This window comes from Tursiops truncatus, chromosome 20, assembly GCF_011762595.2.
Source record: "Tursiops truncatus isolate mTurTru1 chromosome 20, mTurTru1.mat.Y, whole genome shotgun sequence".
Classification (NCBI taxonomy): domain Eukaryota; kingdom Metazoa; phylum Chordata; class Mammalia; order Artiodactyla; family Delphinidae; genus Tursiops; species Tursiops truncatus.
The window spans coordinates 42115687-42142867 of record NC_047053.1 but is presented as its reverse complement, the minus strand read 5'-3'; the positions used below and the strand labels follow the sequence as shown (position 1 = coordinate 42142867).

Genomic DNA, 27181 nt, shown 5'->3' with positions numbered 1-27181 from the left:
GCTCTGCATCAGCAGAGCCGGGACCCTCGGGCGGGGGGGGGCGTTTTCTAATCCACGCAGAGGTGCTCTAAAGACTAGCCAGGGTAAAACCAGACTTGGGACAGAGGGTGGTGATGCTAGATGTCCATTCTCAGCCCTCTTGACTGCCCAGGACTTCTGCCCCCAACCACCCTTTTCTCCCCATCCTGCCCCAGGACAGCCACAGCCTGTCGCCACCTCAAAGCAAAGAGCCTGTGCTTTCCCCAAAGTGGGTGAGCAGTGAAAGATTATTCTGTTCTAGGCAGTTGAGAAAGAATTTATTGTTCCACTTAATTAACTTAAATCGCTGTTGTGCAGAGAGGAAAAAATGGGAAGGAAGATCTCCCGCCTACATTTCAGGGAGTGGGGCACACCTGGGTGCTCCCACCTTCAGGTCTTCTCCCTGCAGCCCTGGGCTCAGGAGACACCCTGCCCCCTTCCCTGCTACTTCACTCCTCTGCTCACACAACGAGGCCCCACAGCAGAGCTGAAACCTGCTTCACCCACCCTAAGGGAAGTGAGGACCTGAGACACCCCAGCTCTGGAGTTCACACATTCCCCTCCAAGGGTCCCAGATATGCTGTCCCATTGGTTATAAGCTCCCTGAGGGCAGGGTCTGTGTTTGGCTAATTCTGTACCCTTAGTGGGGCCTGGCACAGAGTGGGCCCCCATACATGTTTGTTGAATGAATAAATGAATGACTGACAGAGTGAATGAATGGATGGGTTTTCATTTTCTGTCCCCTCTCACCATGGGGTCGCACCTGGACATTTTGATGGGTTCACGTTTTCCTGCATCTCTTCCCCCTGCCCACCAGGGGCTCTCTTTTGCCCTTGGTCTTCCTTCCTGCATTGATCTCCACCTTGGACTCCAGGAGGCTGTGCTGAAGGAAAAAGTGTTTTTGGGGTGGAAAGTGCAGGGCTGTGCTCCTGTTCCGAATCTGGCAAACTTGCTCTGTGACCATGGACAAGTCTCCTTCCCTTGCCCCCCCCCCCCCCCCCCCCCCCCGCTTCAGTTTCCTCACCTGTGAAATGAGGAGGGTAGTGTTCCCTACACTCCTTTCCAGGTCTGAATATGCTCTGACTCCAGGTTTTACAGGAGAGTAGAAATTCAGACCTTTAACTTTGAGGCCAGAGAGATCCACACTGGAATCTTTTATTTGCCCCCTCCTACCAATGTGACCTTGGGTAAATCACTTAACATCCCTGAGCCGCAGTTTCCCCATCTGTAAATGGCGCTAATAGGGATGAAGTATTTATATTCTAAAACTTTTGGAGAGATTCAACAATATGGTGCGTTTCACACAGCACAGGTCCAAACACACGGTAAGCTGTTAACCAACGGTAGTGATTAGTATTACTCGACTATGTATGTATAAGTTGCTTCCTTCCTGACTCGGCCTGTCTCTCCAGAAGCGCCCCCTGACTGGTTTGCCTCTCCACCCAGGGTGTGCACACCCACTTTCCACCACCACTCCATTCCCAGGAGCCAGCAGACACCTGCGAAAGTAAAGTTTGCATCACTGTCGCTGATGCAGATTTGCTGAGAGCAGGGAAGGGAGGTGGGGGGCGGGCAGTGCCCTGGAGCACCGCTGACCTCCCATCCTGGTCTAGCCTCCTTTTCTGCTGCTCACACATTCTTCCTCTCCTCCTCTTGATATGATTCGCTCTCGATTCACTCATTAACATTTTCTCATAGCTCGTGCCTTCTTGGCCTCCCGGTGTCCCTCCTACACATCTTCCTCTCTCTCCTGGTCTTAAGCTCTCCACCGGTCTCAGTCTTCCCTAGCCTCCATTTTTTCTTCCTCCTCCCCTTCCTTTCCCTTCCCTTCCTTTCTTTTTCCTTCCTCCCTTCTTCCCTCCCTCTCTCCTTCTTTCCTTCCTTTCTTCTTCTAAATTCCAGCTTTGACTGAAGACTTGCACAGTGCCAGACCCTGTGATTTTTCTCATTTAATCCTTCTCAACCCCAAGAAGTGGAGCCTTTACTATCTACCCACCATACAGATGCTCCGATCCTGGGGCTGTACCCCTGGGCAGGTCAGCCTGTTTCCCTGCCTGTCCGGCCTCCCTTCTTAGGCCCCACCACTGCATGGATCCTCCAAAGGAGGAGGGACAGGTTACTTTGCCTCTTGACCTCTAGCTCCGGGCCACAGCCTGGATCCCCGAAAGCTGGCAGTGGGAACTGGGGGGTAGACACCAGTGGGGCCCTGTCAGCTGGGGGCTCAGGAAGGGTGGAGTTTGGTTCTCGCAAGGGAATGGAGCCCGACCGGGGCTCTGATCCAGCCCCTGACCCTGGGAACTGCTCAGCCATGAGCTGTGAGCTTCTCCCAGACACTGGGAACCGGTCCCTGAGTGGGTGGGAGAGGCATCTGCTACTCGGAGAGACAGAGCCGAGGTTGGGGACAGCACGGAGACGCCAGCCACGCAGGTGCCACTATCAGTTGTGCTCTCGCTCAGTCAGCTCTCTGACAAGTGTAAAGTGAGGGAGATCTCAGTGTCAGCAGCAAAGTGACGTCCTTTAAGAAGCTGCGTTTTAAAAGGGATGTGAAGAGGGTCGGGGGGGGGGGTAGAGTGAAACGATCTGACGGCTGGAAATTAATTTCTGTTAGAAAACTGCGAAAGGTTTTGAGGCTGCTTTTCCTGGACAAGTGACTGCCTTCCAAGGCCATGAGGGTGCTTTAGAGGGGGCTGCTGGACCACCCAACCCCAGCGAGCAGGGAGGTTCAGGGCAGAGACTGGGAATAGCTGTCTAATCAACCATAAGCGGGGCAATGGCCCTGCCTGTTTCTTTGTCTGTGAAAGAAATGAATTAGCCACAATCAGAAGTTTCAGACAATGCCTGGCAGCCTAGAGACACAAATTCTGTTTCTCAGGCTTCACCTCAGAGAGCTGGGCTCGGCAGGCCTGAGGGGAAACTTGGGAGCCTCTCCGTTTTTTGAATGTTCTCCAAGTGATTCTGAAGGGTCACCAGAATTGAGGGGAACTGCACTAGCCCAGTAGTTCTCAAGTGGGGGCAATTTTGTCCCCCACGGGACACGAGGCACCATCTGGAGACAGTTTTGGTTGCCACAGCTAGGAGGAGCTACTGGCATTTTGTGGCTAGAGACCCGGGACACTCAGATGCAACCTCAGATGCACGGGCAGCCCCACAGCAAGGAACTACCTGGTCCCAAATGTCAACGGCGCTGAGCAGCGGAAACCCTGGGGTGGAGGGTTTTGCAGCTCCTTCCGAGCTCTGAAAACGCTCACTTGCCTGCCCATCATGGAAGCTGGGAATGTGGAAGGAAGATGGTGATGGGAAGGAGAATGCTGGAAAGAATGAGAGGACACGAGGGAGGAGCCTGCAGGACAGGAAGAGGCCCTGATCTCACCCTGTGGCCTTGGACCCGGCATTCCCCCACCTCCTAGCCTCAGCCCAAAGGCAGGAGACTGCTGGGAATGACCCCTCCTGGCCAGGTGGGGAGATGGGAGGTCCTTCCCCTCACTGCTGTCCTGGAGCCCCCAGGCCTCCTCCTGGAGGGTGTGCACAGGAGATGCAGACGAAGCAGGAAGGTGGCCACCTGTGGGTACAGCCAACGCTGGGGATCAAGCAGCATAGGGAGGGCACGTATGCAGCCTTTTCCTGGAGCCGTGAACCAGGGCTTGCCCGGTGTGCCCCCTGGGCGAGCTCCTCGGAAGCAGAAGGCAGAGCTGACCCTGGAGAAGTCGTGCTCCCTCATCTTGGGTGAGTTCAGGGACGAGGGCTAGAACCAGCGTGGGGCTGAGTCCCGTGAGCCTTGGGATGAGCCCACCACAGAGGAAGGGCTTCCCGTGTCTCACCAGAGCTCTGTGACTGTCATGTGTCTCCCCAACCCCTGCCCCGACCTCGGTGGGCGATAATGTGCGGGTTGATGAGTGAGAACGAAGCGGGGGAAGGGGCCCACCCAGAATCTGCCGGGTGGTAAGGGCTCTGAATAAACCGAAGGTTTCCACCCTCCTGGACAGGGGTTCTTCCTGCTTCCGGCAGCCCAGCCCAGCTGCTACAGCACCGAGTCTTACAGCAGGAGGCGCCCAGGTACAGGGCTGGCCGGCAGCCAGACTCCCTTGAAAAGTGAACCAGAGACTCTGGGCTATGAATCCTGGCCCCAAAGGAGGGGTTTAGATCAGCGCTGCTGAAAGGGTGGTGGGGACTGTGCGGGACTGCAGACTGTTCATTACTGAGAGTGAGCATCTGGAAACGCCGATACGAAGTTGTCTTGGCTGTGATCTCACTGAACAGGGTCTAGACCACTTCAGATGTTGTCCAGCGCTCCAGAAGAGTCACGGGATGCAGGCTGCATGGTCGTCATGCACAACAGGACCACATGGACTGGAAAGACCCACGTGGGCCTTCCCTACAGCTAGTGTGAGAAGCCCTGCTTTGGCTGGAGGAGAGCACACGATGGCCGGCTCATCAGGGAAGGCCCCATGGAGGAAGAGGGTCTTGAGTACTAGTTGGGCTCAGTGGCAAGGGGAGGAGTCGGGGGGATGGGGGACAGAGTGGAGGCTGGGGGAGGGACCTCACCAGGGAAAGCAGCAGGTCCCACTCATTGAGCTTCAGGGGGGACAGGCCCCTCAGCACACAGGCATTTCCTCCTTTATTCTCCATCATGGTCCAGAGGAAGACCAAGCCCAGAGAGGTTGTGTGACTTGCCCAAGGTCACCCAGCCAGGAAGTGGCGGAGCCGGCCCCAATCCCAGGCCTCCTGCTTCCTCAGCTCTAGGCACAGTTCTCCTCCCCCAGGGATGCTCTGCTTCTCAGGGATGTACATGTGCCACTGCATGGGCCCGGAGTTTCACAGCCTGGCAGTGATGTTCACTGTGAGGTCACTGGGGCCCAGCAATCTGGAGAGAAAGACACCAAAGTCTGTCCCACACCCACCCTTAGGGAGCTAGAGGGTAGGGATGTAGACTGAGAGACAAGATCCCACGGAGGGAGCCAAGAATGGGCTCATTCCTGGGGTTTCCCTGGTGGCGCAGTGGTTGAGAGTCCGCCTGCCGATGCAGGGGACACGGGTTCGTGCCCCGGTCCGGGAAGATCCCATGTGCCGCGGAGCGGCTGGGCCCGTGAGCCATGGCCGCTGAGCCTGCGCGTCCTGAGCCTGTGCTCCGCAACGGGAGAGGCCACAACAGTGAGAGGCCCGCGAACCGCAAACAAACAAACAAACAAAGAATGGGCTCATTCCCTTCCCCCAAGCGTCCACTGCCCACCTCTGCCTTATCTGTCTATTCCTGCCTTGTAACCAGCAGAACCGGGACAGCGGCGGGGAGGGAGGCCCAGGCTGCCACCAAGCCTCCTCCCCAGCCCCTGCCTGGGGACTAAAGTGCCCTGGACCTGCTCTCTGGGGACCCCAGGTTGTGAGAAAGTTCTTGCATCTCTGTCCTCAGCCCAGCTCCAAACCTGCTTCTGGCAATGTCTCCTACCAGCCCTGCCCGAACCCCTCATAAAGCAAAATGCTGCCCTTGTTTTTTGGGGGGTTTTTTTGTTTGTTTTTTTTTTTGCGGTACGCGGGCCTCTCACTGTTGTGGCCTCTCCCGTTGCGGAGCACAGGCTCCGGACGCGCAGGCTCAGCGGCCATGGCTCACGGGCCCAGCCGCTCCGCGTCATGTGGGATCTTCCCGGACCGGGGCACAAACCCGCGTCGCCTGCATCGGCGGGCGGACTCTCAACCACTGCGCCACCAGGGAAGCCCTGCCCTTGCTTTTACATGTGGACAAATGCCTCCAGTGCTACGGGAACCAGGGATGGAACGTGGGGCAGGGCTGGAATCGCTAAATGTTACTCAATGGCGCCAACAGCGTAGCACTCGATAAGCCATTGCGTCATAAATCCACTTGCAGAGCCGGGGGAATCTATCTGTCTAGCTTGTCATTTCCATGTCTCCTGTCGCCATAGCACCTCCACACACACAGATAAATGTTCAGCGGGGAGATGCCCTCCATCGAATTCAGCATCTATTGTGTGCCTTCGGAGCTTGGAGTACTGGGTTAGGCGCTCGGGACACAGTCTTGTTTTTGCTTTCATTTTTAAGGGAATCCTCCTGACCCGGCAGAGCTCAGAATCTATGGTGGGACAAGGGCTTGGGTTAGGCGAGAGTGACCAGAGGTCCATGCGGGGTCTGGCTGGTAAATGTTTTGAGCATCCTGTAGGGGGACAGACCAAAGAGCTGCAGGGTCCCCTGTTGTTGGAGAGCCCAGGCTCCACCGTGAGCCAGAGGGTCACATGATGGGGAGGAGGGCAAGCAAAGGAACGACCAGGGAGAGATGGACTTAGACCGGAGGGCTTCCTGGAGGAGAGGGTAGTGGTGGTTCAGGGAGAATTTGGTGGACCTATTAGACAGGATTGATGTAGAGAGACTGGGGGGACAGAAGCCCTAGAAGGAGGAATACTATGGCCAAAGGCAGGCGGCGGGCAGAAATGAGTATTCTGTGGAGGTAGGAAGGAGGGCTGGGGCAGAGGGCCAGAAGAGCCGATGGAGAGATGCGGGGAACATCTGTTTTTTTCACCCCTAGAGTAGGAGAGAAAAACTCCATGGGGTCGCGTGTGTGGGCGTGGGCACAGAGGCCCCTCGGTGAAGAGCCAGAGAAGCTGGGCGAAGTGGAGGGAAAGGGCAGGAGGAGGCGGACAGGCAGCGGCTCAGACCAAGCCCAGGACACAGGCCTCCCTCAAAGGACCAGCCTCTTGGGCTCCCAGCCAGGCATGTGCGGCCTGGGGCGTGGTCACGGAGGCTGTCCAACCTGCCATCCACCCCCACTACTGACCCCAGGGCCCTGGGGGCCCAGCTGCTACTCTGGGAGTCAATCCTCCAGCCCTGGCCCGGGCAGGAGGGCGCTGCCCACCTGTCTCATCGGTCTAACTGTGCAGCAGCCTCTGAGTAGGTAGCAGTTGGGGGGATGCTATTAGAAACACTGCAGATGACTCCCTGAGGATCCCAGCGCGTGTGCGTGTGTGTGTGTAAGAAAGAAAGAGACAGACTGCACAATGGGGGCCAGGTAGATCCTCAAAGGCAACAGGCTTTGTTCCTTCTGACTGGGTTGGGAGAGCCCAGCCCTGGGGTCGCTGGAGGGTGTGGGGTTGGGGGGAGCTCCTTCCCGTGGGCAGGCATCCGCAGCCTCCACAAGGCACGCCTCAGAGCATCCCTGCTCTCTGGGGCTCTGCTGACCCTGATGGCTGAGGAAGGCTCCTGGCAACAGATTAGGGAGAGTGGAGGGAATTCTTGTAAGAAATGGAGAGGGGGGAATGGGACTTCCCTGGTGGCGCGGTGGTTAAGAATCCACCTGCCAATGCAGGGGACACGGGTTCGAGCCCTGGTCCGGGAAGATCCCACATGCCGCGGAGCAACTAAGCCCGTGTGCCACAACTACTGAGCCTGCGCTCTAGAGCCCGTGAGCCACACATACTGAGTCCATGTGCTGCAACTACTGAAGCTCGTGCGCCTAGAGCCCGTGCTCCGCAACAAGAGAAGCCACCGCAACGAGAAGCCCGCGCACCACAACGGAGGGTAGCCCCCTCTCGCCGCAACTAGAGAAAGCAGCAACCAAGACCCAACGCAGACAAAAAAAACAAAGAAAGAAAGAAACTCTTAAAAAAAAAAAAAAAAGAAATGGAGAGGGGCGTTTCCAGTAAAGGCCATCTCTGGCCTCAGTACCAGAGGCACACGTTCACTTAGCTGCTAAAGGGAAAGTACTAAACAAGAACAGCCAAAAAAGACACGCAGGTCTTTCTCTTGCTATCACATCTTTCTCCCTCCCTTCCACCCTCCTCCCTTCACTTTCCTCCAGGCCCTTCTGTCCTCATCTCTCTCTCTCATGCCAACTTTAGCCAGTGGTCTCCGTCTCTGCATCACCTTTGGTTTCTTTCTGTCTTTCTGCATGTCCATATTTTATATAATAATAAAATCATCTATCCTGAGCAGGCCCATGGGCACCTAGCTGGGCCTTTGCTTCTGACTGTGGGGTCGGGGCCCTCAGTGCAGGGGGGCCTTCTGCCCCTTAGACAGCCCGGGGCTTTCCCTCGACCCTTCCCCAGGGTAGCCAAAGCCCTCCTGGGCCTGGTTTCCGTCTCCAGCCTACACAGCCCAGCCCCTCATCCCTGGCCGTCCCTCCCTAACCCACCCAGCTCTGTCTGCACAGTGGCGGGGCTGCTCCAGGAACAGCTGGTATCTCTGGAAATCACGGAGCCCTTCACACATCCTGCCAAGGGGGCTGGGGAGACACGGATGAAAGCAGGCGAAACCCTGCTGTAAATGGAAATGTCGCAGCCATCGCTTGCCCTAGCCCATCACCCTGGGCAGCCTCCCCTCCAGCTCTACGGCTCCATGCTCCTGCCAGGGGTACCGAGCAATACACTGTCCCAAAGGCCTGACCTCCCAGCGCTGAAAGGTTCAACTAAGTCTCCCACTGTGCCTCCGGGTAGCCTCACTACCTCTTAAAACTCGCTATGGGTGGGCTCCAAATTGCAGTCGGTCAGCCTAGAACAAACCCCCGTCTCCCTGCTTCTTCAGGCACAGAAGCAGCTGGACCAGTCTGGCCAGTTTCTGTCCTGGGCTTTGACCTAGGCGTCCTGGCTCCCGGCCAGATTGGCTGGAGGATGGGAACAGATTGACAGGTGAAGGGGGGGCAGGTGTGCACCCCACAAACCTCATCTCTAAGCACCTCACTGGGGCTGCTCCCTGGGGACCAGCGGGGCCAGGGGAGGGACTGTGATATTGCTTGAGTTTATAGGGAAGAAAGAGCACCCACAAACACCTTCATCTGTCCCTGAAATGGATTCATGGCTCCTGGGTGGAGAGTTGCCAAAAAACACATTCGGCTAAAGCACTGAGTCGGGGGTTCTGTGTACATGGGACCCATCTCCCAGAACTGCATCTCAACACACCCATTTCACAGAAAAGGAAGTGCATGTCCGTATTCCCCAAATCTTCCTCCTTCCCTTCCTCCCCTCCTGCCTTCTAGCTTCTCAGTTTTGTTGAAGTTGACACCAATTACTCTGAAAAGAAATGGTTAATAATCTGTTGCTTAATGGAATCTAGTTAGTTGTTTTAAAATAATTGTTTGCGTCAGTGACTTAATCATTTTGTATTATCCTCCTTACATGTCTATACTTTTTTTTTTTTTTTTTTGCGGTACGCGGGCCTCTCACTGTTGTGGCCTCTCCCGTTGCAGAGCACAGGCTCTGGACGCGCAGGCTCAGGGGCCATGGCTCACGGGCCCAGCCGCTCTGCGGCATGTGGGATCCTCCTGGACCGGGGCACGAACCCGCGTCCCCTGCATCAGCAGGTGGACTCTCAACCACTGTGCCACCAGGGAAGCCCTACTTTTTTTTTTTTAAAGATTTAATTTTATTTATTTTTGGCTGCATTGGGTCTTCGTTGCTGCGTGCCTGCTTTCTCTAGTTGTATGTGGTAAGCAGGGGCTACTCTTTGTTGTGGTGCACAGGCTTCTCTTGTTGTGGAGCATGGGCTCTAGGCGTGCGGGTTTCAGTAGTTGTGGCATGCGGGCTCAGTAGTTGTGGCTTGCGGGCTCTAGAGCGTAGGCTCGGTAGTTGTGGTGCATGGGCTTAGTCGCTCCGTGGCATGTGGGAACTTCCCGGACCAGGGATCGAACCTGTGTCCCCTGCATTGGAAGGTGCCTTCTTATCCACTGCGCCACCAGGGAAGTCCCCATGTCTCTACTTCTAATGCCAAATGTTTTCACATGTCAGAGATGTTCAGAGGGCCAACAGCAGGCACCTCTGTCCTTTGCCCTTTGAGCTTGGCTGATGGCAGGCGGCCCCATCCCTTCTCCCCAGGGTCTAAGAAAAGGACCCTGGGGCAGGAGGAGATTCTACATTGCTAAGTACTCCTTCCTCCACCTCCCTTTCCCTCACCCCTCCTCCTTTTGCTGTTCTTCCTCGAATTGATAAAATTCAGTAAAGATTTATTAAGTGACTACTATTGTTAATAGTTATTAAGCACTTACTGTGTGCCGGACAATGTGCAGTTGTGCTTAATTTCACACCTGACATCTCATGAAGTCATTATGATTATCCCATAAAGTAGATACTATTTTTCCTCTTTTTTTTTAAACAGATGAAGAAACTGAGGTTCCAAGTGATAACCTAGCTTCATAGCAGAGTCAGGTTTCAAGCTCACATCTGCTTCACCTGATGTTCCCACCCACACAAGAAGATGCTGATTGCCACGTTGGGTGAAGTGAGGGCTGGCTGGCCGAGAGCGACAAGTCGGAAGACAAGCATTTAAAAAGGACTTGATGATGTTACTTTCAAGGGACTCTGCTGACAGGGGTCCCCGAGGATCTAAGTAGACAGGAGTCATTTGTAATTAACAAATTCATTCATTGAATATAAAACTGCAGCTAAGACTTGGCCTTAGCTCCAAAATGGGCTCACTCTTCCTTCTGTTGATGCCATGAATGGTTAGGTAGAGTCAGAGCTGGGAGAGATCACCCCACCCTCTCCTTTCACAGAGGAGGAAACAAGAAAGGCCCCAGGTCACCTGCTGACAGCCTGCCCTCCTCCAGACCAGACAAGGCCCCACCCTCAATGGATTCTCCAAATCACCAGGTGCTACATTGGCTCTTTGTTGCTTTCTTTTCTTTTCTTTTTAACATAACCATAGTGGGCCTAAGGGGGGCAGTTCCAGTCTTTTCTGCATCAGAGGTGGCTTTTCTGCCAGGATGGTTTTGGCATCTCTCAGTCTGTTTGGACAGGACACCTGCACCTCCTGGGAACAGCAACGGGTCCACTCTGATCATGCAATACTAAACTGAAGGAAGCAGCGATGATAACACCAGCCAGCCAGCCAACTAACATTTGTGAAACGCTTATTACGTGCAGTTGATTATTAGGCCCAGTTCTATGACGGGTGAAAGATGCAAAAACGCTACCTGTTGAACGTCCAAGAGCTTTTCCTATAGTTGTTTTTTCCTGCATTATCTCATTTTCTCTGAAGAGCAGCCACCTTGCAACTTTTTCTGAAAGCAAACTCTGTGCCAGGTGCTGTTCCAGGCACTTTGTGTGTATATTAACTCATTTCACCCTTACCTCAACCTTTCGAGTTAGGTATTGCCTCCATTTCATAGCTGGGAACACTCAAGCTCAGAGAGGGTACTTGGGTCCGAGTTTTGAGGTCCTGCAGCTGGGAAGGGGCAGAGCTGGGAATTGAATCTGCTGCACCCCACTCTTCTCATATGAGGTCGTGGCCCTAAGGAGTGTTTCTGGAAACAGATCTTGCACAGAGACGTGAAAGGTAAAAGACAATCTAGTCAAATACCCCTGTTTACGGAGAAATGGTAGCTCGGAGAGGGAGGGTAACCTACCTGAAGTCACACAGCTAATTAGAGGCATAGCTGTGACTGATGTCAGGTTTGCCAACTCCCAGGTTGATGGTCTTTCCAACCCAATAGCTTCTAAAATGATCAGCCCTATACCTAACCCCTTCCGTCTAGGTCACATCATGTCCAGGGCTCAGGCCCATGGGCTTGTAAGCACCACGGGCACTTGGGGTGTTGCCAAGGGCACCTTCGACCCTCCAAACTCCTTTTTCTGTGCAGCTGAACACCACTGATGCTCTCCGAGGATGCAAATGTTAGAGAGGGTGAGAAATGGATTTTCCACTTGAGCTTGTCCTCAGCGGCCCTTGGTCAGTGTCCTGCTTTTCCACAAATCTATGCCCTCCTTAAGAACTGGACGGACCCAAGTCATGCCCCTCCCCAGAGCTGGACATATCAAATCCTGACGGCTTGGCCTGGCTGTCAGTACCCCTCTCCTACTTTGCCCCTGGGCTGTGGCCATGCCAATAGTCCCCACACCCCATGGCTCACTTGTTTGCCCTTGTTTTCCCTCCTGCCCATGCTCCTCTCAGAACCCGGCTCCATATTATTTGTCAAAGAAGCAATTTGGAAATGGCCCAAATGTGCACAGATATAGACGTGGCAGAAGAGCATCCCCTCACAGGGAATATGCAGATGTTGACGATCTCCTTCTGGAGGCTCCGGAATAACATGGGACAGACTTGGGTTGTGACAGTAAGTGAGGGGGCCCAGTGGCCACAGCTGTGCCCAAACATGCACTTGAAAAAAAGGCCTGCAGGGATTTTTTTTTTTTTTTTTTTTTTTAGGTTCGCAGGCCTCTCACTGTTGTGGCCTCTCCCGTTGCAAAACACAGGCTCCAGACGCGCAGGCTCAGCGGCCATGGCTCACCGGCCCAGCCGCTCCGCGGCATGTGGGATCCTCCCGGACCGGGGCACGAACCTGTGTCCCCTGCATCGGCAGGCGGACTCTCAACCACTGCGCCACCAGGGAAGCCCAGGGATTATTTTTTAAATGGCAACAATAGCTGTGTTAGGAGGGTGAGACTGTAATAATTTCCCCCTCTGGTTTTCAAACTTTGTGTAATACTGCTAGATTGCTTTTATGACAAAAGCAATAAAACCAGCTCTCTCTTCGCAGAACTCACTTTCCTTTAGTCGCCCACCAGGACTTGCCTTCTCCACTCTTCACACTCAGCCAAACCCACCACTCTGAGCCACACTTGGGTCTCCCCGCGAGGAGCTGTGGTTGGTGGGTAGGTGACTCGGAGGTGGTGGGTCCCTGGCCCTCCCGTGGGGGCAGAGACAATATTTCACCTGTCTCCTTGGCATCCACGCACACTCACACGCACATCATTTCTCCCTCACTGACATACGCAACCACCCTCCCATGCACACACACATTCTCACTCATACACATTCACACACACTCTCCCCCAGTTCTCTGTAACCAGTACAGTGTGAGGCCCATGGTAAGGGCCCCAGAGTGGATCCTTGCCCAACCCTGGCTGAGTTGTTGAGGACAGCACCGGATTTTGGATGAACCCCACCTAGATTCAGACTTTGATACCAACAAAACCGCCTGCGCTCTCTCTCATCTGGCAGAAGTCTAGGGTGAGATTTTAGTGGCTTCAAAGATTTTCTGATAAAAGCTACCAAAGCAAAGCCTTCGAGCCACAGTACCTGACTCTGAATTCTGGCTCCACCACTCACTGGCTGGATCAGTGAGGAACAAGTTCCTTAGCCTCTCTGTGTCTCAGTAATAATTCCTACTTCCCAGGACGGTTATGAGGACTAAATGACTTAATATTTGCAAGGCAGGTAGAACACTACCCAACAAGCTGTATATGCCACGTGAATAAAGGAAAAAGCAACCATTTAACTGAAACCGCATTGGCTGCGCATTCATTCACTGCCTCTCACTCATTCAGTATGCGTTTACTGAGCACCTACTGAGTTCATTAGGCCAGACGGAAAGGGCACACATCTCACCACCTAGCAGGAAACACACACACACAGCAACAGAAAAACAAAACAACTGTTTTTCCTTTTAGACGAGCATCATAATTCTAAGCAGAAACTTGCACATGATTCTAAGAAAGGCCAGAGAAAGAACATTTACCTATTACCACGTAAACTCAAAAACAAAAACAAAAACCTACAGTTCAATCCTTTGAGTCCATTTAAAACGCTGAATTTGGTCTGATTTGTGAATTTAGACCCAGGTTTGCTACACTCTAGCCTTTTGGAAAATATACCCGCTCAGTGCCATCTAGTCAAGCTCTCTGGATGTCTCTCCTCCTCTCTCCCTCCCCGGGTCTCCTTCATCACCCAGAAAATAATCTCTGGGTTCACCCCCAGTTCTCAGTTTAGGAGTGGGGGAGGGGCTATGGGTTCAACCAGACCAACCCTTAGTCATTTTTAAAAACCAACTTATATATATTCGGGAGAGGGAGGGAGAGAATGGAGAAAGCCTCGGTAACTAGTAATGTCTCAACTGATGAGCCGGCAGCTGTTGCATTTTTAAATCTTGGTGGTTTAACTCAAACCACTTTGTGTGCTGATATACGTATAGTTGGTTTAATAACCGATGGAAAAATGAAATTCAGTCAATCCGCACCCCTCCCCCCAATCCATTCAGTTCTTTTGAAGTTAATAGCTTGTAAAAGTGCTGAATCCAGTCAAGCTGCTGTCTGTGCTCTGGCGGTCCCCACTGACCCTGCGGAGGGTCAGGCAAGAGCCGCGCTGGCGTCCCCCGCGGCGGCGCCGAGGCCCACCCACCCCTCCCTCCGCTGCCGCCTCCTTGCCTACACCCCGCAAGCCGAACCGCTTTGGGAATCGCCCGGCACCAGGAAGTGGCAGCTGTCACTAGCGGCGGGCCCGGGTGTCGACGCCCCAGCCCTTCCCCGGGCCCCGAGGCAGACCCCGCCGCCCCAGAACTTCAGCGGACAGGCTGTGGACGTGCGGTCTGACGACTTTCCTAAACTCCGGACGCAGGAATCGCGTCGCCAGAGCCCGGGCAGGAGCGAGCAGGCGCGGGGACCGACCCGCTAGTGCAAAGGCTCGGAGAGCCAGCGTCGTGCTCCTGCGGGCGAGCCGGCGGCGGCGGAGGAACGGTAACTACCGCCGGATGCTCGGTCTGCACCCCGGAGATTGCCATATTGATCCAGGGCTCGCAGGCACCGGGGACATTTATCTCCCCAGACTTGCAGGGGCAGGAAGGAGCTCCCAGGAACAGGGCGGAGGCGTGCGGAGTGGGGGACCTGATGAGACGGTGCTGGGGCGGATGGGGAACCCCTCTGCCGGGCCTCCTGTCTCGGGACCCCAGTCTACCCGGGAGGGTGGGAGGGGGAACCCTGCGTCGGTTCCCGCAGCCTAGAGCGATTACCCTCACTGAGCTGGTTACCCGGGGGGGGCTGACACCCCCCCACCCCACGCCCACCTCCCGGCAGCTTCGCCACAAAGATTTCTTTTTTCGCCAGTGTCGTCCCCCTCCTCCCCCCGCCCAATGCCGGCTCCAAAGGTCCAGAGGCAGGGAGTTGGGCTGCTCCTCAAACCCCGGCCGACCCCGGACCTGGGCACAGTTCTGCTCAGTGACATCTAGTGATCCGCATCACACCCATAGCCCACCTAGCTCTGCGCGCCCGGAGCTGCGGGCCCGCAGTGCTCGAGGGCTGACCGGCTCGCTCTTACCTTGACGAGCCGGAGCTGCAGGCGCCGTCCCATCCTCGGGCTCGCTCGGTCACCGTCCTGGATGCCTGGGTCCCTCGGACATCCCAGAGGGGCCGGCCGGCGGGTGAGGGCTCGGGCTGCGTGGGTGGGCGGCCAGGCTCCTGTGTCGCCGCGGGTGGCTGAGGCGCCCGGCTCCGCGCTCCCCGGCCCGCCGGGCTCTCGCTCTCCCCTTCCCGGGCGAGTCCGGCCGCCGCTTTCTGACTCAGCCCGGCCCGCAGCTGCCTCTCCCCCGCCGGGAGCCCGTCTAGCCCCCGCCGCCTCCCCCGCGGTCCGCGCCGCTAGTCGCCTCGGCTCCCCGCCCCTTCGCCTGGGCGTCCCCTCCCCTCCGCTCCTCTCCCCTCCCCTCCGGTCCCTCCTCCGCGCCTCGCCCCTCTGCTCCCTCCCTCGCCCCGCCTCCTCTGCCCCCTGTCCTTCCCGGAGCCGGCTCCCCGCGCCCTCGCGGCGCTGACCCCCTTTTCCCGGAGCCCGGGTTTGCGGCAGTCGGCTGGGCGCGCTGGCAGCGCTGGCGGCCGCCGCAGCCCGGGGAGAAGCTGGGGGGTGGGGGGCCGGGGGCGGGAGAGGAGGCAGCTTCCCGCCTCCCGCCGGATTTCAGGCTGGGGCCTGGGGAGTCCGAGGGAGTCTGAGGGGACTTGGGGGGCTCAGGTGAATCTCTAAGAGCGAGGCTCTTGGAGGCTGGGGAATAGGGCAGCCCGGACTGAGCAGAGGCGCCGCGGAAAGCTGGTGAAGCTGGGAACTGCGTTCGGGCAGTTCCCGCCCTGCGGCGGACCGGAAGGTCCCCTCGCCCCCACCTCAGCAGGGCCGAGGTGTTGGTCCAGACCCCCCGCGCCTTTGGAACTGGCACGCCAGGTGCGCGCTGAGGCGCGAAAGCTCTGAGGGAGGAACCCTTCTCATTCATTCATTCATTCATTTTCTTTCATTCGTTCGTTCATCCTTCATTCATTGTACAAACTAAGCGCCTGCCCAGTTTGGTCCCGGCAAGGAGCTTAACCTGGGAACCCCAAGACCAGGGGAGATGGCGGTGCCCTGCAGGACTAGCCGGCCTCTGAACGCCGCGGAGGGGGAAAGTCCAGCGCGCATTGCGCTACGAAAGGGACAGCAGCTAGGAATCCAACAGGCTGGGCGAGGAGGAGGTCACAGCGCCCCCTCTCGGCCGAGCCCTCAGGGTAGGGTCAGCCGCCCCGCCAGGCCTCCTGGCCTCCATCCAGCCCCTCATCCCGCCCCCAGCCCTGGCAAGCAGCTCCCGCCTCCCCCAGCCCCTTAGACTTTCCCCTCCAGCTCTTCCAGGCGGACAGAACTTTTGACTTCTATCTCTTCCTTCCGCCAGAGCCGAAGGGGGAGGTAGAGAAGTGACTCTACCCCGCTGAGCCTGGGCCTGCAGCGGCAACCGCAGACCCTCCCGAGGAAGCGGGAGCGCTCCGGCCGGAGCACGCTCCCGAAGTGGTGGTCAGCCGGCTTTGCAAGCCAACTCTGAACCTAACCGCCCTGGATTCTGTGCCCTGCCGCGCCCACCTTCCACCTTCGGCCGTCTTCCTTCCACCCACTTCTCAGCACACTGAGCAAAAGCCAGCGCATTCATGGGTCCAACTGATTCTTCATTTAGACAGGGAGTTTTTGTTAAGAGGTCTTGCGAGGAAGCTGGGGCGCACAGACAGGTGGTGACCGGCCCAAAGTGACGTAACTGGTAAGCCTAGTCCGCAACCTCCTGATTCTCAGCTCAAAGTGCCCGGAGGGCTGGACCCTGATGGGGTTTGGGGCTCTGAAGTGGGAGAGGGGCCGTGCCCAGGAAACCAGCTGGTCACACTGGCTTAGCCACACTGGGTAGCACTTTCTAAATGAAGCACACAGTCTGGAGTCTTTAAAAAAAAACCCGTTTGGTTAGTGCCCCAGAGCTGGCTGTGCTGATCTTGGCACAGACTCATCCCAACCAATCCCAAAGAGATGGATGCACCAACCAGATTGCCAATTAATTGTTTCCAGCAAAACTTAAATGCAGGGTAGTCCAGTATAGTGCAGGTTCTGGAGTCGGCCTGAGTTTGAGTCTAGGCTGTTCCACTTACAAGCTGTATAAACCTGGAAAATTATTTAACACTGCCTCAAATTTCTCATCTATAAAATGGAGGTAGGGGCTTCCCTGGTGGCAAAGTGGTTGAGCGTCTGCCTGCCGATGCAGGGGACGCGGGTTCGTGCCCCGGTCCGGGAGGATCCCACGTGCCGCGGAGATGCTGGGCCCGTGAGCCATGGCCGTTGGGCCTGCGCGTCCGGAGCCTGTGCTCTGCAGCGGGAGAGGCCACAGCAGTGAGAGGCCCGCGTACCGCAAAAAAAACAAAAACAAAAAAAAAAATGGAGGTAGGACTACCTACCTCACAGGTTGGGTGATTTAAACAAGTTAATATTTGTAAATGGCTTGGAACAGTGCCTGGCACGTAGCAAGGGCTTAGTGAAGGTTAGCTGTAATCATCACCACCACTACCACCACCACCACCACCATCATCATCATAACCATCACCGAATGGACCAGATGCTCAAATGGGCAGAGTGGTCCCTCCCTCTAGGCAGTTCTTTATGGAAAGCTGAATTCTCGATTAGAAGGTCACAGCAGCGATGGACTGTGGAATCAGAGGAGAAGAAGCTGGCGGGTCCTAAGGGAAGTTTGCCCAGGCCCCGCAGAGCCCTTTCTCCCCAGCCCTGCTTGACCTTGGAGCTGGCTCTCCAAGGACCAGACAGCTCCAGATTTCCAGATTCTGTTTCTCTCTGCTTAATAAACACCACTTCCCCTTTCGGAGCCCCTTTGTTCTCTCCTTGAGGTGATCTTTAAATATGCTAATGCCATCGATCAGGCTGTAATCAAGTCTTGCGCTTCCGGCCTTTTTGGCCTGGGATTCAGACCTTCTCTCGCTAAAAGGGCATCTACAGATGGCACATTTCATCCCCCTTTCTCTCCCCATCCAGTTGATTGTGTTGATTTCACTGACGTAACCTCCACACTGCCCCCACCCCTGGGCAGGAGAAGGGGGCCTCCTGTATCACTCCATGACCTACTTATTTATAGTTTTGGCCTTGACCACCTCAGGGGGGTTATGAAAGCCTCAGGTTTAACACTCCTTCTGTAAAAGGATTCCACGTCCCCTTTCATTTGTCCTGAAATTGCTTCCTTCCACCTTCAGGCGCCTTCGCTGCCCTTCCCCCCCATCCACCCCAGCCGCTCCAGCCAACCAGCCCTGATGGCTCAGGACGGTCTCCTTAGCAACCTCTCCAACCCTCCTCAGGACCACCTTCTGCTCCATCCCAGCCAGACCCTTCCCAAACTCTCTTCGGACCCCTCCCTTGCCCTCTCCTTTTCCTGTCCAAGCCCAGACCGGAGTCAGCTTTCATCCATTGAATCTGCCAGATTTGGAAGAAAAGAGAAATAATGAGGAATCCAAACAGGACTAAAAGACAATGCCACGTCTTTCCAAACAGTAGGAGAAACAGATATGAGAATAAGTCGTGATGGGTGGGACCCAGCGAGGGAGGGCTGAGTATGTCCCCTCTGCCATTGGCTTAACCATGGGCATCCCAGTGAGGTCGATGGTCTGGAACTGTATTTCTCAGACTACTTGTGATGAAGAACCAGTTCTTGATTTTTAAATTTCTAATCTGTTGCAGAATGATACCATTGCAAAATATAGTGGGAATGAATTATTAAAAATAAAGACATACAAGCCTAATATTCAGAACATAAGAGCTCAGTAACTGTAATCTATTACAGTTTCTGATCTCATGACTTAAAAATTAAATCAAGCAAAAGCAAGAAAAAGAATAAAGACATACAAAAGAAAAGCTCAATTTTTAAAATTATTAGATCCAATGAACCTAAAACTACTTTAAAATTGCTTAAACTTTTTTACATGCTTACTCTATTTCTGCACCTACCTTGTTACAACTGGCAACAAATAGTTTGCAGGCAGATCATGCTTGGATAGCACTAGAATGCTTCTGAAAATGGCCTCACGGAGGGAGAAGCTTATAAAATCGCATGAACATCGTGGGAGATGGTGTTAATTACTCAATTCATCTGTGTCTTCATCCAACAAACATTTAATGAGCAGCAACTATATGCCAGTCACCACTGGACGCTGAAACTAATAAAGATTAATATAAACAGGGCCTTAGCCCTCAAGATGTTCAGACTGGAAGGGGAGACAGCCACTCTAATGAATAATTGAAAGCTAGTGAAATTAGGTCAGTAATAAACCAGGCATCGTGAGCATGGAGGGAGACATATTAATTCTGCTTGGGGCCAATGGGGAAGTGATATTGTGCTGGGGTCTGGAAGGTAAATGATCACTTACCAGGTAAGTGATATGGTGCTGGGGTCTGCAAGCAGAGAGGCAGATGTTCAATTCCATGTAGGCTGCTGGCACTCAGTACATGAGCTAATTCATGTAAAGTGCTTAGTGCAGTGCCTGGCGCAGAGCGAGTGCTTCAAAAGTCTTAGCTGTTTTTATTATTAAAATCTTATAAATTATTGTCATCATCCTGATCTTCATCCACCTAGATCTACCCAGCACTTGCCATACCACAAGGCTTGTGGGATCTTAGTTCCCGGACCAGGGATCAAACTCGCACTCCCTGCAGTGGAAGTTTGGAGTCCTAACCGCTGGACTGCCAGGGAAGTCCCAGGAGTTGGATATTGAAGGAAGTGGATGTGGACAGATGAAGAGAGAAGGAGACCTTCAAGGCAGGAGCGTCCGTTAGAGATACAGCCAGAGACACAGGCATGGAACAGGGGAGGAGACTGGTCTGATGGGGACAGGTGATGGGGGTGCAGTGACTGGGTGATACTATTCATTCCCTCGTTTAGAACAACAGATAATAACAGTACGAATTAGGGTGTGTGGGGCAGTTTTTGCCACACAGCTCTTTCACGAACATTTTCTCATTTAATCCTTGTAACAACCCTGCGGAGGAGGTATTAATAGCCTCACTTTACGGATGAGTTCAGAGGTTGATAGCTTGCCCGGGGTCACACGGCAGGATTCCAGCCCCATGACCTCAGCTCCTGTTCAGGTATTTCCCAGTGTACTGTGGAGGGGTGACCTGAGCCTAGACCCGCAGGGAGCTGTGATATCACCTAGAGGAGGCCCTGGCTCCAGAAAAATGACGTTCTAGGACCAGTCTTTCCCCAGTGGACAGACAAAAGGGAGGAGCAAAGGCAAGCTACACGACACAGCCTGACTGCAGACACTGTCTGCTAGGTGGGCCGCTAGGTCACAGAGGCTCATCAGGTGACCTACCCGCTCCTCCTCCCAAGACTGAGTCTGTATCAGTCAAGGGCAAATGTGCTTACCTTGGCCACAATTACCATGTTTTTGCATGCATTAAGTGTGGCCAAGAGGGCCATTGAAGTTGTTTGTCTTTAAAAGAACTTTTTTTTAAGATTTTTTTTATGTGGACCATTTTTAAAGTCTTTATTGAATTTGTTACAATATTGTTTATGTTTTTTGGTTTTTTGGCCCCGAGGCATGTGGGATCTTAGCTCGCGGACCAAGGATCAAACCCACACCCCTGCATTGGAGGGTGAAGTCTTAACCTCTGGACTGCCAGGGAAGTCCCTAAAAGAACTTTTTTTTTTAAAACATCTTTATTGGGGTATAATTGCCCCACAATGGTGTGTTAGTTTCTGCTTTATAACGAAGTGAATCAGCTACACATATACACATGTTCCCATATCTCTTCCCTCTTGCGTCTCCCTCCCCCCGCTAAAAGAACTTTTGAAAGGTGCGCTGGAATAAGAAGTGTTGACACCCTGGGAACATTCTGGACGTGAAAACAGATCAGAGGCACCAGTCAGAAGTGTGGAGTCGAAAGGAAGGGCACATACTCACATATCTTTACAGAGAAGTAGCATCCCTTTAGCCTAGACCAGTGGTTCTCAGCTGGGAGCGCTTCTGTCTCCCATAGGATGTTTGGCAAAGACTAGAGACATTTTTGGTTTCACAACTGAGGGAAAGCTACTGACATTTCGTGGGTAGAGGCCTGGTATGCCACTACACATCCTACAAAGTGCAAGACAGCCTCCACAGCATAGAATTATCTCTTTCAACACACCCACAGTGCTGAGGTTGGGGCACTGAAACCTAGACAAGAGTTTGGTACCATGGACAGCAGAAACCCTGGCTTTCCATGGGGCTACGATCCAAACCCAGACATTCTATTCTGTCTGAGAATCACCAGAGAGCAAGGGTTTCCCACTCTACCCTTCCTGAATTCCATCATTTCCAAAACACTGAGGCCCCAGGGAAAACACTGGGGTAACACCAATGGTGGGGGCATCCTGCTTAAGGCCACCCAGCTGGTAGTTGGTAAAGCCAGGACTTGAGAGGACTCTGGGGTCTTCATGAATGTTCCTCGTCCCACCACCAGGTTAGCACCTTGCCCGCCCTCCCCTCCACCTCTTTTATAGGTATAGTTTGTCCCTTTTTTCCTATTCGTAAAATCCCATTTATAACTCGGAGGGTTCTCATAGAAACCTGCTGGTCTAATAAGTAAGGTGCTATTATTTCCATTTTACAGATCACTAATTGAAGTCTAGAGGTTAAATATACAATGTTATCTGTTTCACTGAAGAGCTATGAGTTCCTGGAGGGCAGACTTTCCCCATTCATCTCAACAGTCTCAGCCTCTGGCAAAGTCCCGTGTCTCAGGAGATGCTAAAGGAAATGTTTTCAGTTAATGGTCAGTTTTAGGAGTGGATTAGACCCCAGGCTCCTGCCTCCAGGGCAGAAGACTCTGTAGGCATCCATATTCTTCTGGGTCCTTCACATCACTGGTGAGGCACCCCCTCTTCTGGGGGTTGACCTCACCGCCCCTCCCCCACCCCCTGCAAACAGGCAGTTACAGCTTCTTGGTGGGAAACCACAGAACTGAACCTCTGTCTGGCCTTTTCACTCTCTCCCGCCTCTTAGAGGCTCAGGACTGAACAGATTCTCCCTCAAGGTCCCTGGGAATGTCTTCACTGCCCCCAGAGAAGCCCACAAAAACTGACCACCCTGACTTTCACTGGCCACTTACAATTCATAGAACAAGACAAAGAGAGACCTATCAACCAACTGCAATATGTGGACCTCATTTGGACGCTGATTCTAACAAACTATAAACAAACAAAAACCCTACAAATAAACAACTGGAAATACGAATTCTGATTAGATATTTTAAAGTGTAATAATGGCATTGTGGTTATATACTTAAAATGAGTCCTAATCTTTTAGGGACACAAACTGAAATAGTTACAGGTGAAATGACATGATGTCTGGGATTTGCTTTGAAGTAATATAGGAAGGGAGAAAACAGGTGGGGATAGTGACGAAACAAGGCTGGCCATGAGTTGTTAATGATTGAATCTGGGTGATGGGCTCATGGGAGGTTATGGTAACATTTTGTCTATTTTTATATAAATTTATTTATTTAGTTTTTATTTATTTTTGGCTGCGTTGGGTCTTCGTTGCTGCATGCAGGCTTTCTCTAGTTACAGAGAGCGGGGGCTACTCTTCGTTGTGGTGCGTGGGCTTCTCATTGCGGTGGCTTCTCTTGTCGCGGAGCACGGGCTCTAGGCATGCGGGCTTCAGTAGGGTGGCTCGCAGGCTCCAGAGCGTAGGCTCAGTAACTGTGGCACGCGGGCTGAGTTGCTCCGCGGCATGTGGGATCTTCCCGGACCAGGGATCGAACCTGTGTCCCCTGCATTGGCAGGCGGATCCTTAATCCCTGGACCACCAGGGAAGTCCTTGTCTATTTTTATGTATTTAAAGTTTCACAGCACGTTAGAGCTGTCTGAGAGCTCTCAGGGAGTATATCGGCCAGGGTTTCCAAATCATTTTCTGTGCAAACCCAAGATTTTAAAAAGATTCTCCAAGGAGTGATGCTGGAGATGGGGTGGGGGGAGAAAGTGGTGCTAAGGAGACTGGCTAGGGGGCTCTCAGGCTGCACTTCTGTTTGAACCAGTTTTAGATACTGGAGTTCTACGGGAGATCTCATTTTGGGAAAAGGGTTCTGCCCAGGAGAGAAGAAATTTTTCCAAGACCAGCTGTGTCGGGGGCAGAGCTGGACACAGCCCAGTCTCCTGCCTCTCAGCCTCCTGTGCTCTGCACTGTACCACACAGTCTTCCTCAGGCCCAGCTGATGCCCCACAGCCCCTGTGAGACTCGGGAGGACCTGAGGCTTAGGTTTAGGGAGCCACAGCTGAGCTGGGGGCCGGGCCATGCCACCCCTGGCCTGAGGTGCCTATGGTATGCAGCCTCCACGGGCCGCTCACTGCCTGATTTCCAAAGCGAGGCCTGTGGCTCAGAACCAGCCTCAGCTTTGCTGGCTGCCATGTGGCCAAGCCCCCGTGGCTCAGCTGGGTGGGAGCCAGCACCTCCAGTCAGGCCTGAGCCAAAGAAGTGCTGACCAGGGCTCAATCCACTGCACACACAGCAGCAGCTTGTTCCGGAAGAAGGTCTCACGCTCGCTCCTTCCCGAATCCCTACTGCACGAGAGGACTGGCCTGAGGCTGACCAGATGTTTCCATCCCGATGTGGTCAGGGGAAAGGGGTGACAAAGGCTGAAGGTCTTGGGTCCTACCGGCAGGCCACGTGGGAAAGAAGCACAGAGGGCTTCTGAGTCACGAGGCAGAAGAGGGGAGGAAGAGGGGAAATTGCCTGTGAGACAGATAGGTGATCCATTCACAGGAAACAGAGCCTGGTAGGGCTCGGGAGGGCACAAAGGAAGAGCAGGGGTGTCAGAGATGAAGGAGGCCGTGGTGGCTGTGCAAGCGATCTCCCAACTGCCCCTCTACACCCACCCTCCACCTTTCCCTACCTGCCGTGCACTCCAGGGCTGACTGGTGTGAAGTGCACCAATGGGCTTCCTCACCCTCCCACTTCCAGTTGGATTTAGCCAATAGGAAGCCCCGGCTGAAGATGAGAGGAAGAGAGGAGCGTGAGCTGGGGTATTTAACCCACCAGCTCTCTCCCTGTGGGGAGGCCGTGGGCTAGCTATGTCCCTTGACTGAGGGTCCCCAAGCTCTCATGGCAGCCTCTCTCCATGACTCTCCTTCAGGGTTCTGGTAACCTTCCCCTGTCCCCCAAGATACTGCATGTGGTTAACTACAGGAGACCCTGTGCTTTCCCCATTTTGTGCAAAGTTTTGTAAACAGTCCGTTTAATAAACCCTTCTCGTTTATCTAGATTCAAGTGGGCCATTTATTTCCCTGCTAAGTCCTTGATCGATGCAGGCTGCTCAGAAGCTGAGTTTGCAAACGTGATTGCACAATGAGTCTTTTTCTGCATGTAACCCTAGTGAACTGGAGGGATGGCGAGGCCTCCCCAGGGGGCCTGACTGGACCCAGAGGGCAAAGGGTGAAGGAGGGATGTGAGACAACCCAAAACAAACGAGCAGAGACCCCAGCACAGGGCATCCAACTGGAGGTGTGGTTGGTAGAGGTGTCAGAAGGAGAACTGAGGGTCTCCCCAAGCCTCACTGGAAGGATATTGTCATGGGGCAGGGGAGGGCAAGAGGTGGAGGGGTCCAGTACAAAAAGCAGCAAGACCAGGCTTTGCCCATTCCTCTCCAGCTGTGCTGAAGAAGACAGCTATGCACTACCCCACTGCAGCGGTGCTCTAGGGGTCTGGGCCCATGGCTGCTGAATTCCCAAGGATGAGCCCCTCTCGCCGGACAAGGAACTTCTGCCCAACCTACCTTCCCCGCCTTGCTCTGGGGCCTCCCCTGTAAACATCCTGAGGGAGCCGGAATGAATCCTGGACACTGCCAAGCTCCCTGCTTTGGCACTTTTCCTCAAGCTCTGCTGGCTGCCTGGAGTGCCCTGACCCTCTCTAGGACAGCTAGACTCTCTCCTGGACTGCCACTCCAGGCCCACTTCTCTCCTCCATCAGTTCCCATCTTACATAGGGTTGTGTCCCCAGACTTGCCTCTCAGCATTGGCCCAGCCATTTACTTGCTGTGTGATTTTAGGCAAGTCACACTTCTTCTCTGGATCTTAGTTTCCTTGTTTATGAAAGGGTAGTGGTGGCAGGTGGTATATTAAGGTACCACTCCTGTCCCTTTCAGACTTGTATAAATCCATGGATCTATGTTTTTTGTCCCACTGATGATGCAAGAGAGGAGAGCATACTTCACTCATTCATCCTTGTGTTCCCCACGGCACCTAGCAGAGGGCCCAGCTGGTAAGGGTTGGATGGATGGATGGGTAGGTAGGTGGGTGGGTGGGTGGATGGATGATAAATCTCCCTGTAGTGAAAGAGAAAGGCAATTCATTCCACGGCCCTAAATTGACAGAAATGTCTCCTGAGAACTTCCAACCACCTCTGCTCACCTCCTGACTAATCCAGCACGTTCTCGTTTGTAACCTCTCCTGTGCAGACCCTCCCTTGAAAGGTGCATTGGGAACAAGCTATAATTGTTATCCTTTGAAGGAACACAAGACGATCGACCATAGTTACTTCTGGGGTGTGAGCTTGGGTGGCTTGGGAGAAAGAAAAAGTATTCATTGTATTCTCTCTGGATTATTTTTAAATCCACGAGTTACTTTTAATATAACACAAATCTTTTTGAAAAAAAGTCATAATTTTTTTGACTTAAAAAAAATTTTTAAGTCATGATAATTATTTGTTTTGCTTCCAATGAGGGGAACTGGGGAGCTGATGATTGAGGCAGGGGTCGGGAGCAGGGAGGAGACTCATTTGTCAGTTTAAATCCATTGGTACCTTTGGACTTTTGTACCATGTGCGTTCACCATCTATTAAAAGATAAATACAAATTCAAGAAATCACTAACCCATGTATAGATATTCTCACAGAGAAATGAGGCACTTCTACATGCAATAGCTCACTTAATCCTCACCACAACCCTAGGTAGCCATGATTATCCCTATTTTCAGATGAGGAAACCAAGACGCACAGAGGATTAAAGGTTTGCCCAAGTTCCTTAGTTGGTGTGACGTAGCATTGAGACTCACACTATGGGTCTCTAGCCCTAACGTAGGCTGCCAGTGAGGCTCAGTTTGCCAAATATACTTCCATTACAGAAAAACAAACTGGCATTTTGATGTATGACTCAGTCTCTGGAAGGTTTGTTTATCGTGAGTCAGTCCCACCGAGCTCTGTCCCATTGGAGACGGCTAAAATAACAAAGTTCCCAGCGCGGCAAAGTTGAGGCTGAGACACAGGGCTGAGGCGACCCCACCAAACCGCAGACACGGGGCACCCCCCAGGCCACCTGTCACACGTCAGCTCCTCATCTGGACTCTGGAAACTTTACCTTAAACCTCACCCCCTCTAGGAAGCCTTCACCAGCACCCCAGGCCAGCTCTTTGGTCTTCTCCTGGCCGCTCAAAACACCCCTGTCGAGAGTCTGCTTTCCCTGCTCCACCCTCGGCTCTATGCCTTGTGGACAAGTCCACTCCGGCGCACCTAGCCCTGGGCCCAGCACGCAGCAGGAACTCTAGATACTTGTCAAATGAATGAATAAACCAGTGGCCAGGCCCCTGCTCCTGCCAGGTCACCCTACTTGTCTCCTTTTCTAGCCTGTGCTGATCGCAGGTACACAGGGGTGTAGGTACACAGGAGGTGGGCCCAGATGACCCCTGAGGACTCTGCTCGCAGACTCCAAGTCTATCTCAGGCCGAGACCGTGGCTCATGGGGTCCGTGAGTGAGTGTTCGTCCCTCCCAGGCTGCCCAGCCCCCAGCTCTGATTTCCCACAAGGCCCACGGACTTGGGGAGAGGGGCGCTCTGGTGCGTGGGTGAGCCACTGGCACCCCCGTTCCCAGGGTGGCTGAGCTCTGGCGGGGGTGGAGTGTGGGTGGCAGTGGAGGGGGAAGGGGCTGTGGGAAGCCTCAAGTGACTACCTGAGCAGCGTCGCGTCTGATATTAACTGTGCCCAAATTGCTCGTTTCTGCGTCTTCGCCTTCTCTCATCTCTCCCTCTCCACATCCCTGCCTCGCCTCTCCGACCTCCTGAGCTGAGCCACTTCTCCCAGAATGACAGGAGGAGACGAGGCAGAAGGAGACTGAGTTCCATTCTCTCTGGAGCTTGTTCAGATTCCCTCTCGCTCGCGCCCTGACACCGCGCCCC

General features: G+C 53.8%; 1 protein-coding gene across 1 annotated transcript in view; it reads right to left on the bottom strand.

Annotated features, from left to right (window-relative positions):
• The window catches only part of CRHR1 (corticotropin releasing hormone receptor 1), a 50790-nt gene extending 35468 nt beyond the window's left edge, over positions 1 to 15322 (bottom strand). Inside the window, exon 1 of the mRNA XM_033847846.2 lies at positions 15037 to 15322. Coding sequence (XP_033703737.1) covers positions 15037 to 15069 — 33 coding nt within the window. The 5' untranslated portion in view covers positions 15070 to 15322. The remainder of the gene's footprint in view (positions 1 to 15036) is intronic.
• Between the last annotated feature and the right edge of the window lie 11859 nt (positions 15323 to 27181).